At 41.0% G+C, this 13,336-nt stretch overlaps 1 protein-coding gene across 2 annotated transcripts in view; it reads left to right on the top strand.

The window, feature by feature from the left end:
• Nucleotides 1–9,279: 9,279 nt before the first annotated feature.
• The window catches only part of ZNHIT6 (zinc finger HIT-type containing 6), a 93,313-nt gene continuing 89,256 nt past the window's right edge, over nt 9,280–13,336 (top strand). For both annotated transcript variants that reach the window (XR_006383187.1, XM_044238612.1), the window contains exons 1-4: nt 9,280–10,163; nt 11,679–11,744; nt 11,831–11,937; nt 12,023–12,108. Coding sequence is in view for 1 of the 2 variants with exons in the window: in XM_044238612.1 (XP_044094547.1) it covers nt 9,478–10,163; nt 11,679–11,744; nt 11,831–11,937; nt 12,023–12,108 (945 nt within the window). In the remaining variant the exon portion in view is untranslated. The remainder of the gene's footprint in view (nt 10,164–11,678; nt 11,745–11,830; nt 11,938–12,022; nt 12,109–13,336) is intronic.

The raw sequence follows: 13,336 nt of genomic DNA, 5'->3' as shown, positions 1-13,336 counted from the left end.
AAAAAAAAAAAAAATCTAAAAAAAAAAAAAGATTTTATTTGTTTATTTGATAGAGAGAGACACAGCGAGAGAGGGAACAAAAGCAGAAGGAGCGGGAGAGGGAGAACCAGGCTTCCCGCCAAGCAGGGAGCCCAACGTGGGGCTCTATCCCCAGGACGCTGGGATCATGACCTGAGCTGAAGGCAGATGCCCAACGACTGAGCCACCCAGGCACCCCCACATTCTGTCTTCTACACTTGCTTCAGTAGGTTGTTATTGTCCTTCACATGCCTGTTTCCCTTCACTCACTGTGACCTCCCTGAAGGCAAAGTATGGATTTTTTAAAAATTTTTTCAATTTATTTATTTTCAGAAAAACAGTATTCATTATTTTTTCACCACACCCAGTGCTCCATGCAATCCGTGCCCTCTATAATACCCACCACCTGGTACCCCAACCTCCTACACCCCTGCCACTTCAAACCCCTCAGATTGTTTTTCAGAGTCCATAGTCTCTCAAAATATGGATTTTAATGCTTATAATTACACAGAATGGCACAGTGTATGATGCAAATAGGTGCTCAAGGCCTCCATGTCTTCATGTTTTATTGCATATTGTGGACTAGAGACTGTGCTGTGAGTTGGCAACTCAAATTGAGCAAAAAAGGCAAGGTCCCTGTGCTCAATGAGCTTTCTATCTAGGAGAGAAACTGATGTTAATCAAATGATAGTATTCATGAATTTATCATTACAACTTGAAACCAGTGATCTTTAAGAAATACACTCATATACATGAACTCTGACCGAGGCTGGAGTACAGGGGAGGAGGAGTGCCTAAGGAATGCTTCTGTAGGAAAGTAGGGCCTACTTCCTTCTGAAGGATGAGTAATTAGACATGAGGCTGAAGAGAAGATATGGGCCATTATGAGGGATCTTTGCAAGGCCATGATAAGGATTTAGTTCTTTATCCTAAGAGCAACAATTAGACATTGTAGGGTTTTAAGGAGTTGGCTGACATTATCAGACTTGTGATTTGCAAAGACGCTCAGGCTACAAATTGAAGAATGAGGAGGCAGGTATTTATTGACCAAATTAATAAATGAACTACCACACTTAGCTGATTCTTGAATATTTCTCTTATCTAAATCTCAGCAATTGACATTTGAATTCTAATCATCTCCTAGGGCAGCACTGCTCAATATAAAAATATATATATATATTTTTATATATAAATATTTATATATATAAATATATATTCCAGTAGCCACATTTAAAGAAATAAAACAAAACAGGTGAAATTAATTTTAATACTGTATTATACATAACCTGATATGCCTACAATATTTTCATTTCATCATGTGATCAATATAAAAATGTTATTAATGAGATACTTTATTCTTTTTTTAAATACTGAATCTTTGAAAGTCAGTGTACATTATATATTTACAGCACATCTCAATTTGGATAACCACATTCCAAGGGCTCTGTAGCCATCATGGCTACCATCTAGGTCTGTGTAACTGTAATGCCTTCACCCAGTGAACCTGCATTTACATCTTAAGTACACATAGAGGTGCTTGTTAAAAGATGTTCAGTAGCTTTCTCTACTTTGATTAAGTACCTCTACAGAAAGACCCAGAAATCTTATTGAGCACACCAGGTGATGCTGATACAACAGTCCGTGGACAAGTATATGGCTATTGTTGCATATGTTGCCTCAAAGTTGCAAATATAATGAAACCTTTGCAGATATAATAAAACATCTTGCATGCTGGAAAAATTTGAGCTATAGCATGGGAAGCCTAGTAGGAAGGATATTAAGGACACCTCTGAAATTATTTCAGAAAGTTACTATCATCCGTATTTTTAAAATAAATCTGGAGAATCCAATTCCTGAAAAAGATAGCCAATGAATAACACTAGTACTTCCTGGAGTCTCCAAGTCTAATCTTGACGATGTCATATAAATGAGAGGGTGCTAATGGATCTTAGAGCCTCCTCAGAAATTCGGAGAAGAATGTAGAAGATGAAAGGGAGTTGGGGCCCATTGTGGTGGGGAAAGGAAAGACCTAGAGTTGTAGATGGACCCTGATGGAAATAAGGGGTAAAATGGAGGAATAGTATCTCTAGTTGTCTCCTTGTCTACCCATATTACCCTGGGTGGATCACAGCCTACCCCAACTCAAGGGCCAACAGCAGGGCTAGCCCAACCCCTGCCCATATAGGTGGAATAACATCAGGGAAGTTGATAACTGTACGTACAGGTTGGCTTGCAACAGTTCTCTTCTCTTGCTTCTACCCTCAGGTCTGGGTAATAACACAGAATATAGTAATTATTGAAAGGGATGGCAAGTGCAGGCATAGGGGGCATATTCTCCTCATAAAAAGTCCAAGTGATTCTAGTGGAGCCCCAACTAGAACATCAGAAGCTTCCTACCCTAAGACTCATCCACTCTCTTCCTTATCAGCCACCTTGGAAAAAACATCAGAAGAATCACAAGCCAAGTCTCAGGCCTTTGATCCTCCCTTTCAAGTATGAATTGTAGCTGAAGTTGCTGATACTCCCAAGTGAATATGAGATCACAGGGGAAAAAATTACAGAATCTGAAAAGTGTAATTCTTTAAAAGATCTTTCTTAAAAAACTGGACAATTTGTACTAGTGGAACAAAATGAATGGATTTTTTTTTTTTAAGCGAGAAATGTTAAATGAGTAAAGAAATATCTCCGAAGAGATAAGGGAGAATATTAGCAATATGAAACAAAAAGAAGCTGGGGAAACTGATTATGGAAAATATAGTGATTGAAATGAACTTAGTAGATGAGTTGACTAACATTTGATACTATCAAATAACAAATAAGCAAAGTAGAAATTAGTTAGGGAACTCCTCTAAAAGGCATAAAGAACCCTAATAACAAAATCTGATGACATTACAAGAAAAGAGAGCTATAGACAAACATCCTTCATAAACATACATAAAATCTACTAAACAAAATATGAGCTATATATAACATATATAATAAAAAATGAATTTAGTAAGGTTGAAAGATACAAAATCAATTTTAAAAATCAATTGCATTGTTATAGGCTAGTGATGGAAAATCCAAAAATTAAGTTAAATAATTCTTTTCAAAATCACATCAGAAAGAATAAAACACTCAAGTGTTTGGCTAGCTCAGGCAGTAGAGCATGGGACTCTTTTTTTTTTTTTTACTTTATTTTATTTTATTATTATTTTTTAAGATTTTATTTATTTTTTATTTCTTTTCAGCATAACAGTATTCATTGTTTTTGCACCACACCCAGTAGAGCACTGGACTCTCGATCTTGAGGTCATGAGTTCAAGCCCAACATTTGGTGTAGAGCTTACTTAACTAAATAAAAAAAGAATAAAATACCAAGGAATTCATTAGGCAAGATGTCATCAGCAGGAGTCTCAAAATTACTGGTAGGATAAGGAAAATAATCCTTATATTTGCGGAATGCTTTACTGTTTACAAAATTCTTTCACATACATTTTCTCAATTATCAAAATAGCTCTGTGAAATATGTATAACTACCTCCATTTTACAGATAGATTCACTGAGACTCAAAGTGGTCACCTAGCTACAGGCAAAGGAGATTTAAACCCAGCGCTTTTCCCTACCTCTCTTACTTGGCTGATCCAATCAGATTCTTTTCTCCAGAGATTTGGAAATAGACAATAGTGAGTCTCCATGATTATATAAGCACTGAGGATACAGAAAACTCAGAGTTGTGGAATGGCAGTATTTTTTAACAAAGTACATTGGAGAAGAGAGCTTGCCTACAGAGAAAGTAGAATGAAGCCAATTCAGTGACAAGAGGCCATGTGGGTACAGAGACACACATTTACACCGTGGTCACCACAGAGATGTGCCACCCAAATCTTCAAAGAAGGACTTGCTAGCTAGCCTCAAAGAGCACAGTTCATCTTTTAGCTCTAGCTGCAGAGAGGCACTCTTGCCCAAGATCATTCCCTTTCTGTATCAGATGACCCAGTGGGGCCAGATAAAAAGTATGAGGCAGTTCTGCCTGAAGTGAGACTCTCTAAAGACAAATGCTTTCTCGGAGTCACCTGTCAGCTTGGCCAAAGTTTGTCAGACCTGCATCACAATTTAAATGCTTTCTCTGGCCAATCCTGCTTCCTCCCCTTTCTCTTCACAGGTGTTGGTCCCTAACAACTCCTATCAGCACCTGTTTCTGAATAGTCCAAACCTGCAACACATCACAGCACATAGCCATATACAATAAGACTCAGACTTCCAGGCTTTCTGGTTCCTAGCTCCTGCCTCTTTTGCGGACCCAGCTGAAATTCCACATCCTGACCTTTATCTTAAGCTAGCTCAAGTGCGAACAAAGGGCTTTGATCAGAATGTTAAATTTCTCTTTCAGTGCTGCCACTGAAGAGCCACTGAATCTTGAGCAAATCATTTTCTTTCTCTGGGTCTTTGTTTTCTTACCTGTCTAATGGAGGGTCAGGAAAGGCCCTTCTAACCGTCATTCTCTAGTCAAGCAGACAGTTGACTACACAAAGTACCTGCTGAGCTGCAGAAATGATTTAACCATCCCCAAGATATACTTTTTCATGGCATTTTAGTCACAGCTAAAATGCTTTCCTAAAAAATACTCCTAGGCTTCTGGCTATTAAAATGAACTCAACTATAATTTTGGCAAAGGTCCAGTTCCCAAAGTGGTTAGGAGAGTGGCAAGGTGATGCCTGATGCAGAGGCAGGAGACAGAAATGATGGGCACAATCCTATATTGAAGGAGCTGGGGTTGTCCCTCTCCTCCACTGATGAGGAAAAGGGGAGGAAAGGAGTTTGAGGAACTGGATAGGAATTCAGTGACAGCTCCACAGAACTTCTGCCATCCTTTCATTGTCCTTGTCCTATCTCCATCCTTGCATACAGTGCTGTGCTCTATATGCCAACCACCCAAAGTTCCCTCCTTCAGAACCATCTGAGCCTTCCTTTTAAATTCAAAGCTACCATTCAACAGTATCACCACAACCTTTAGTATCCCCATTAAAACTACAGTCACACAGATGGATTGTTTAACTTAAGTAAATGATTAGCGCCATCAAGAAGCCTTAGTGGTTTAACGATTTTTCCTCCAGTGACTATTTAAAAAACAAAAACAAAACAAAACAAAACAACAAACAAACAAACCCCACACACAGATTACAAGAACAAATGTAGGGAATTGACAAAAGTTTTAAAATCTTACATAGTCTTTATGCTTCTGGTGTCTGATCTGTAGTTCCAGAACTTTTCCCTTTCTTAAATGGAAATCCAGATGGTCTTATTCTCTTGAGGATCAACACTCCGTCTTGTTGCTCCCATCTCACAAATCTCATCTTTAGCAAAAACTACATGAATTCTTTCTATCATTTAGCCCATTCCCCCAGTGTAAATAAGTGATCTGGCCTGAATATTCAATCAGGCTTTCTTTGACTCCATGGGCAGCTAGCCCTTCTAAGTATCTCTAAAAGAGACTATCCATATGATTCCCCTGAAAGCTTCTTTCTCACTCTCCACAAGAAGATTGTACTAAACTCTGCCAATTTACTTCAATGCTCCTTCCGCTTAATCCTTGGTGCCCCAATTAGGTTTCAAAATTTTCTTCCTTCCTCACTCTGCTCATCCATTGAAAATTCCCATTCCTTGACCAACTTGCAAATAAGAGATAATAGTTAAATGCCCTGCACTGAGGAGGTAATACAAAGCAGCACACGGCTGAGACACTGTTTCTTTGAAGTCTCCTTTATGCAGCAAGAAAAATATATCTCCTATGAATTCTCCTGAAACAGTGAGAAAAATACCTTGCAGACATTATGTGAAGATTAGGTGAAAGGGCCTAATGCCCAGTATGTAATAATAATAATTTTGAAAAGTGACTGAAATAGATGAAAGTGTGGTTTTTGTTTTTTGCATTTTTTTGTATTTTTTTTTTAGATCTTCTATTCCTGGGGATTGAACTTTTGCCCCAGTCTTTAGGGATACACACACAAACACATATTCTCTTAAGAGAATCCTGTAGGATGCTGGGAATGGGAAACTGGCTGTTGTAGGCTATTACTGACAGAACTGAAAGAATAATGTTGTGCCCAAATTTTGAGACCCCCCAAAGATGATCACCAGAGTCCAGAGTCAAAGCCAAACAGCAAGGGTCATTTATTACGAGTTCGAACCCGGACCTCCGCGCACTCGTTGCCAGTGACGCTAAGAGGTCCCGAGCTCAGGATCACAACACTTTTTATACACTGTTTTTGGGGAGGCAGGGACTTAGCATACATCATAGTATCTTGTAACAAATAGCCACATACCGCGGGAAAATCAAAAAGGTACTCTATAATATGACTGGCGCGCTACAGAGTGGGAAAAGGCTGGGAATGGATTATTGGTTAGGGCAAAGGGCTCTTCAAACAAAGGGTCATTCTTCAAACTGCTGATTTGGCACCGCTAGGGTATGTGTCACCTCAGGATTGACCGGGGTCTTCCTGTCAAGCCACGGGGCACAAGATGGTTGTTATCTCTCAGCCCAGTGCCGGATGGGGGGTCCGGGAGCAGTCATTCTGTTACATTCAATTCCGGGTGGGGGTTTCTCTGGCATCAGATGGCTGTTATCTCTTGGCCCAGAGCCGGGGGAGGGGTTCGGGAGCAGCCATTCTGTCAGGTTCAATTCTGGGAGGGGGTTGTGTGGTTACAGAGTGTCTATAGAAAGTCTGCTGGTATTTCTCCATCTCCTCATGGGTTAGCAAACGAAGGTACAGAAGCAGAAATAGCGGTAATGGTTATAATTTAGGCATCTTATTCCCCCCTTTCAGTTGGACATGTTATAGTCAATGTTGACTTTACACGCCTGATTCTGCTACCTTTGGATCAATAGGTTGGTACTGAGCTCTAAGAACCATGAGCTGTACTGGGTTGATCCTATCCTTAACAAAAGGAACTGACCTATTAATAATATAGGGTCCTATGGTAAAAGCAAACAGAATTATAACCAAGGGTCCCACTAGGGCTGTCAGCAGGGTCGTCAGCCATGGGAAAAGTTGTACCAAGATTCAAACCAGCCCTTTTTGGACTTATAATCTCTATCAGATCCAGACAGGAACCTTTAGTCTCTCCAGGCAAGAACTTTTAAGGTTCTCCAGACGGAGGTGGCCAATTCTCCTTCCGCGGTTCTGATGAGGGAGCAGGAGGCTGGCTGAGGACAGAGCAAAAGCTGGCGCCTTGCACCCCCTCTCCACCTGCTCCCCTCCATATGTGTAGCATTCCTCAGGCACCCCTGACTGTCATAAAATGATAAATAGTTAACTTGCAGGGATTGCAATCCTGCAGAACAGGAATCTCCCTTGCTCTACAGATGTCCTGAGATCTAAACAGGTAGGTTACCTTATCAATAGCACAATTTCCAGAGGCAAATAACTCTCAGTTCCTGAAGCCCTAATGTCTCCCTACCCACCATAAACTGGAGGAGGCTGAGGTAGAAGGGAATGTAAATGATAGCAGGATCATAACACCCCACCAAGAATCTCCCAACTATCTTGATGTTAATGCCTGACCTAAAGACGACATTGATCAGGCCATAAGCGCAAGGCCTCCCCCCTGCACCTTGTAGGCCCTCTTTAACATATGAAAACTCTGTTGAAACCTCCCATCCCTTCCCCTCACCTTCCCCCAACCGCAAGGTATACAACATGCCTACCCTCACAACCCGGGGCAGCACCTCTTCCTGCCCACGGGTCCGGTCCCCGTGCTTTAAATAAACCACCATTTTGCACCAAAGATGTCTCAAGAATTCTTTCTTGGTCATCGGCTCCGGACCTCAGCCGACCAAACCTCACCTAGGTTCTAGAACTTCATCAGTTCCTTTAAACCTCGGTATCGGGGAGTTGTCTATCTCTCTGAGGAGGGTCTTAAATCTCGGTGGAACCTCCAAATGTTAGGGTACAGAGTCCACCATCCCTCAATTAGACAGAGAACACTCTCGATAATGCAAGTCATACAGTGAGGTTTATTTCCAGCTAGCTGGGGTCCAAGTATCCGCCCAGCCTAGCAGGTTTCAACAAGGACCCCGAGCACTCAAAGCCAAGGGTTTATATAGCATTTTCAAGGCACTTTTTTCATAGCTACATACATATCATGCACCCCACTTTGACAGTTTAATTTTGTTTACCCTTTTGCCACACCGGTGTCACCCTGGCGTCATCCTGGCAGTTAAGAGAGATTTAGGTTTAGAGGAAATTTAACTTTATTTGCATTTCCTTCTGCCTCAGCCTCCTTCCTTATTGTGGGATCTTAGGCCTTGAGGAACTGAGCCCTTTGTCTCTGGAAATTGGGCCATTTGAAGAGATAGCCCTTTTTGTTGTAAATCACCGGGATATTTGCAAACCAAGGGAGATTTCTGTCTTGCAGGATTGTGATCTCTGCAAGTTAACTATTTGTTTTTCTTTAACATCTGATCCCTGTGGCACCATCGCCTAACTGCCCTGGTGGTATATGATTAAGTTGCTTTTTCAGGTTTTAGCTACTTTTTTATATCTCAAGTTACCTGCGCCCTGTGGACTGGTTAGGGATGCTCAGTAAAGTGGCTTCCCCACCTTTAGGATGGCCATTCTTATGCTAACCCACTCTTACAGTGCAAGGTGCCAGCTTTTCTTTGCCAAGATGGCTGTACTTATGTCAGGGCTAGACTGGAGGTGGGTACAGCCCTGTTTTTCTTGGCCTTCACACCTGGAGCTGGTTTCTGGGACTTGTTTTTAAGTCCCCTGGGGGAGGGGAGCAGGGACAGTAAAATAGGTCCTTACAATAAAAGTTAATTCCTTCTTTCTTATCTGAAAACTCTAGGGATTCCCTAAAATAGCCACCATATATTGAGTTTATTTCAGTAACTACTGGCTCATTTCCATGCATGACTCCGTTTAATCTTCACAGTAACACCATCGACTCTAGTGCATGGGTGAAGAATGAAGCTTGCAGAAGCATGGCATCAAGGGTTTCTTCCATTTTCATACAAGATTGATCGTTAACACAGGTGGGTCTCAACCGTTCCCAAACTGTCAGAGATTTGCTTCTTTACTCCGTCCCGCACCCCCATTCTACAGAAGAGCGTGCAGGACCACGGGTGGACCGCGCGCGGAAAGCCGGTGGAAGATGCCTCCCCGGGGGAAAGCGTTCGACGAATCCCCGCCCCGGAAGTAGGCTCAAATGGGCGCGGCTTCACGCCGGTTCTCTCGGAGCCTCTAGGTGGGATTGCCGCGAAGCCGTAAAGGGCTCTACCAGTCGTAAAGTGGCGAGGGGCGGAAGTGTCGCTTTACGACGATTTGGAGGAAAGCTGCGGGCAGGGGTTTGCTGCTTGCGATTTTCGGCCGCCCACGTGGGAGACTGTCGGTGGACCGGCGCTGAATTCGTTCTTTTTGGCGTGGATAAGCCACATTGAAGGACACAGTGCGAGCGGAGGCCACTGGTCGTGAGCTGATGGATATTGCTGTTGCAAATGAAGGGACATTGGGTGGAGGTCTGCCTAGTGGTGCTGAGGGGGCGCGGCTAAGTCTCGAGTCCGGTAGGGAGAGAGTCGGGGGCACAGCAGGGGCGGGCGCTGGCAGTGTAGAAGCGAGGAATGGACTGACAGGAATGGAAAAGACAGAGGGTAGAGAAGGAAGTGGACAAAAAGCAGAGGAGATGCGTGTGGACCTAACGGTTGTGAAACAAGAAGTTATGGACTGGTCGGAAATGGAAGACGGAATGCTGGATGGCCGGTGGGTAAAGCAGGAGCTGGAGGATGGGCCTGAGGTGAAAGAGGAGAAACCAGGCACTTTGGAGGTGAAGCAGGAGATGGATAGTAGTTTTATGGTAAAAGAAGAGAAAGTGGATGAAGCAGACGTAAAAGAAGATAGTAGTTTTATGGTAAAAGAAGAGAAAGTGAAGGTGAAGGAGGAGGTTATGGACTGGCTAGATGTGAAGGAAGAGAAGAAAGATAACTTGGAGATAAAAGAAGAGGTGTTTGTTGCTCAGAACATTAAAAAGGAGGAAATGATGGATGAAGTTTTTGTAAAAGAAGAGAAGTATTTCCCAAAGGAAGAAGGGATGGATGATACAAAGGTGAAAGAAGAGCCTCAGATAAATCCCCCAGTGGGTTTAAAACGGAAACTGGCCATGTCAAGGTAGGACAGGGAGAAATTCATTGGGGGAATAAAGCTATGGAGTCCTCCATTGTCTGGATTGAAGGAAATCTAGCAGGCAGGTGTGGAATAATGAAAAATAAATGCAAACATGGGTCCCTGGAGCCCGCGTGTTGGTAGTGTAGGGAGGGGGTAATTGGGAAGAAAGGGTTTTGTCAAAGGACAGCAGATTCAGTAAAAATATGTCAGGCTGTTAGTGGTCAGTGGGCAATGGCCAAGTAAGAAAGTGTAAATTCTGGGGACCAGAAAATTCTTGGATCAGATTCTGGTTTGACTTAATATGGTCTTGACTCAATATTCTTTAAAAAGGGATAAACATAGGAAAAACTAACAATGACAACATGGATGAAGTTAAATTTAGGAAGAAAAATGCACTTGAACTCACCCAATTGTCCACTTTCTCAATGGATAGTTATGAATATGAATATTTATTGCTTTATAATATCCTTATAGTGTATGACCATGTGACAGCATGGGAAATAAAAGTGGTTAGATTCTTGGGACTATTACTGACTAGACACAGTGGGCCAAATAGAAATGACTGTAGTTTGGCTGTCAGTATCCCAAGATCCTAGAAGAGTAATTGAAGAAAGATGATGGGTAATTGCATTTCTAGATTATTATTTTTTTTAAAGATTTTATGTGTTTGACAGAGATCACAAGTAGGCAGAAAGGCAGGCGGGAGGTGGGGGTGGGAAGCAGGCTCCCGGCTGAGTAGAGAGCCCGATGCGGGGCTTGATCCCAGGACCCTGAGATCATGACCTGAGCCGAAGGAGAGGCTTAACACACTGAGCCACCCAGGGGCCCCTCTAGATTATTTTAATGCTCATTTTAGGTTGGGTACGGAGATGAGGAGAAAGGATACAGCTGAGGGGCGCCTGGGTGGCTCCCTGCTCTGTGGAAGGCCTACTCCCTCACTCCCCTGCTTGTGTTTCCCTCTTTCCCTCTCTTGCTGTCTCTCTCTCCCTGTCAAATAAATAAAATCTTTTAAAAAAAGGTACAGCTGATACTTTGTAAATTTGACTTGGCCTTCTATTCTTTTTGTGGTATGTGTGCGTTTAAGGATATGTAAATTCATGGATTGGACTATATACATGTGTGCACACACACTCAAACAAACACACAATCTTTAGCAGACTGCCAGGAATTAAAAATTAAAATATTAATGAATAATCCCATTCTCTGATCGTAGTAGAAAAAAGAAGTCAAAAGTGAGGTTTTTTTTTTTTTAATTTAATACATGTTTTCTTGAATTATGTAGTGCTAACAACATTGTAAATGTAGTGGTCGTTTGGAGGAGACAGTTTCCTAAGACGAGAATGTTCCAAGGGTGTTTGACAGCTATCGAGTACTTTTATCAGAGTAACTTGCATATACTTCATTCACTGACTACATATCTATAAATTGTGATGAGTGATTGAATCAGCTAAAAATTTATAAATCAATAAGTAGTATTAATATTTGATAACTTACTGAATTTCTTGTGTACTCTTGTAGGTGTGAAACTTGTGGTACAGAAGAAGCGAAGTACAAGTGTCCACGTTGTATGCGATATTCCTGCAGGTATATGTGTAATTTCCTGTCTTACTACCTTTGTTTGTACCCTTCCCACCTCAGAGTATAATAGTGCCACCTCATTTTCTCTTCAGTTTGCCATGTGTAAAGAAACACAAAGCAGAACTGACCTGTAATGGAGTTCGAGATAAGACTGCATATGTTTCCATACAACAGTTTACTGAAATGAATCTCCTAAGCGGTAAGTCATCTTATGCATAGCAGATTGATGTTTCCTGGCCATTGGCATATGTCATTTGTTTATTTTCCTATTTTAAAATTTATAGATTATCGGTTTTTGGAAGATGTGGCAAGAACAGCAGACCACATTTCTAGAGATGCTTTCTTAAAAAGACCAATAAGCAATAAACATGTAAGTATTTCTTTTCATCTCTTCCAGTTCGTTTTTTCACCTAATGAATGTAGTTAAGTGGCGTGATCCAGAGCTATTCCAGTTACTAGGGATACTACATCAGTGACCAAAACAAAGTTCTTACCCTCATGGAGCTTGTACTGTGTGGGGAGAGACAGGAGATGAGTAGAGGAACAAATATAATGTTAGATAGAGTTAATTGTATGTAGAAAATAAAGCACAGGAGATAAAAGAATATGAAAATGGTGTTTATTGGGAGGAGGTCACGAGTATTTTCAATACTGTAGTTCAGAGAAGTTTTCTGAGAGATGACATTTAAGCAGTGATCTGAATGATGAGAAAGAGGCAGCCATATGAACCTTTGGAGGAAGATTGTTCCAGATAGTGACAAAAGCATAAGTAAGACTGAGTTAGGAATGAGGTTGGTGTGTTTGAGGATTAAAAATGGGGACAGGGTGACTGAAAGTGAGTAAGGAGGAAAAGGTTGAACATGGGGTTAGAAAAACTGTTGAGGGCTCCTAATATATCCTGAGTGAAAATAGAAGCCATGGAAAGCTTTTGAGCACGCTTGCCTTTTGAAAGGTCACACTTGCTGCTGTCTGAAAAATGAGCATCAGTGGGCAAGAGAGTGTTTAGATTCTGATTTTGAAGGAAGAACTAACAGGGCTTGCTCTTCCAACACACCTCATTTTCACACTCTTTCATCCCTTTTGCATTCCTTAAGCTAAGTATGCAAATTAAAGCTTATGTATTTGAAATACTTTGCAACTGCTATTCTAGAAATTCTTTAATAGTGTTATTAAATCATGCCATAGAATTATGTTCTTTTTTCAAAGACCATTTTAATTTTGGAGTTGCAGCATTTTAGCACTTTTTTTTTTTTTTTCATTTTAGCACTTTTAAAACACCTTATTTTATTGTTGTTACTGGTACAGACTTGACATTTCACATATCTAAAAGAAAAATTATCATGCATCAGCATGGTTTTCTCAAGTTTAATTAAGCATAATTAAAATTCTGCTTAAAAGACAAATTTTTAAATTTTTTTGTTTTTATCATAAAGAATTGCATACATATTTAAAAAGCATAAAATACAAATATACTTTTATTGAGTAATTATAAAGTGAACATCATGTAACTACCACCCAGAATTAGAACATTACCAACTTCTTAAAAATTATCTGCCACTGACTTGTGCTGTTCCTTAATCCAGTCTTCTGAATAGTTT

This window comes from Neovison vison, chromosome 2 (assembly GCF_020171115.1).
Source record: "Neovison vison isolate M4711 chromosome 2, ASM_NN_V1, whole genome shotgun sequence".
Lineage (NCBI taxonomy): Eukaryota > Metazoa > Chordata > Mammalia > Carnivora > Mustelidae > Neogale > Neogale vison.
Note: the sequence above shows the minus strand (reverse complement) of the source record. Positions and strands in the feature narration are given on the sequence as shown.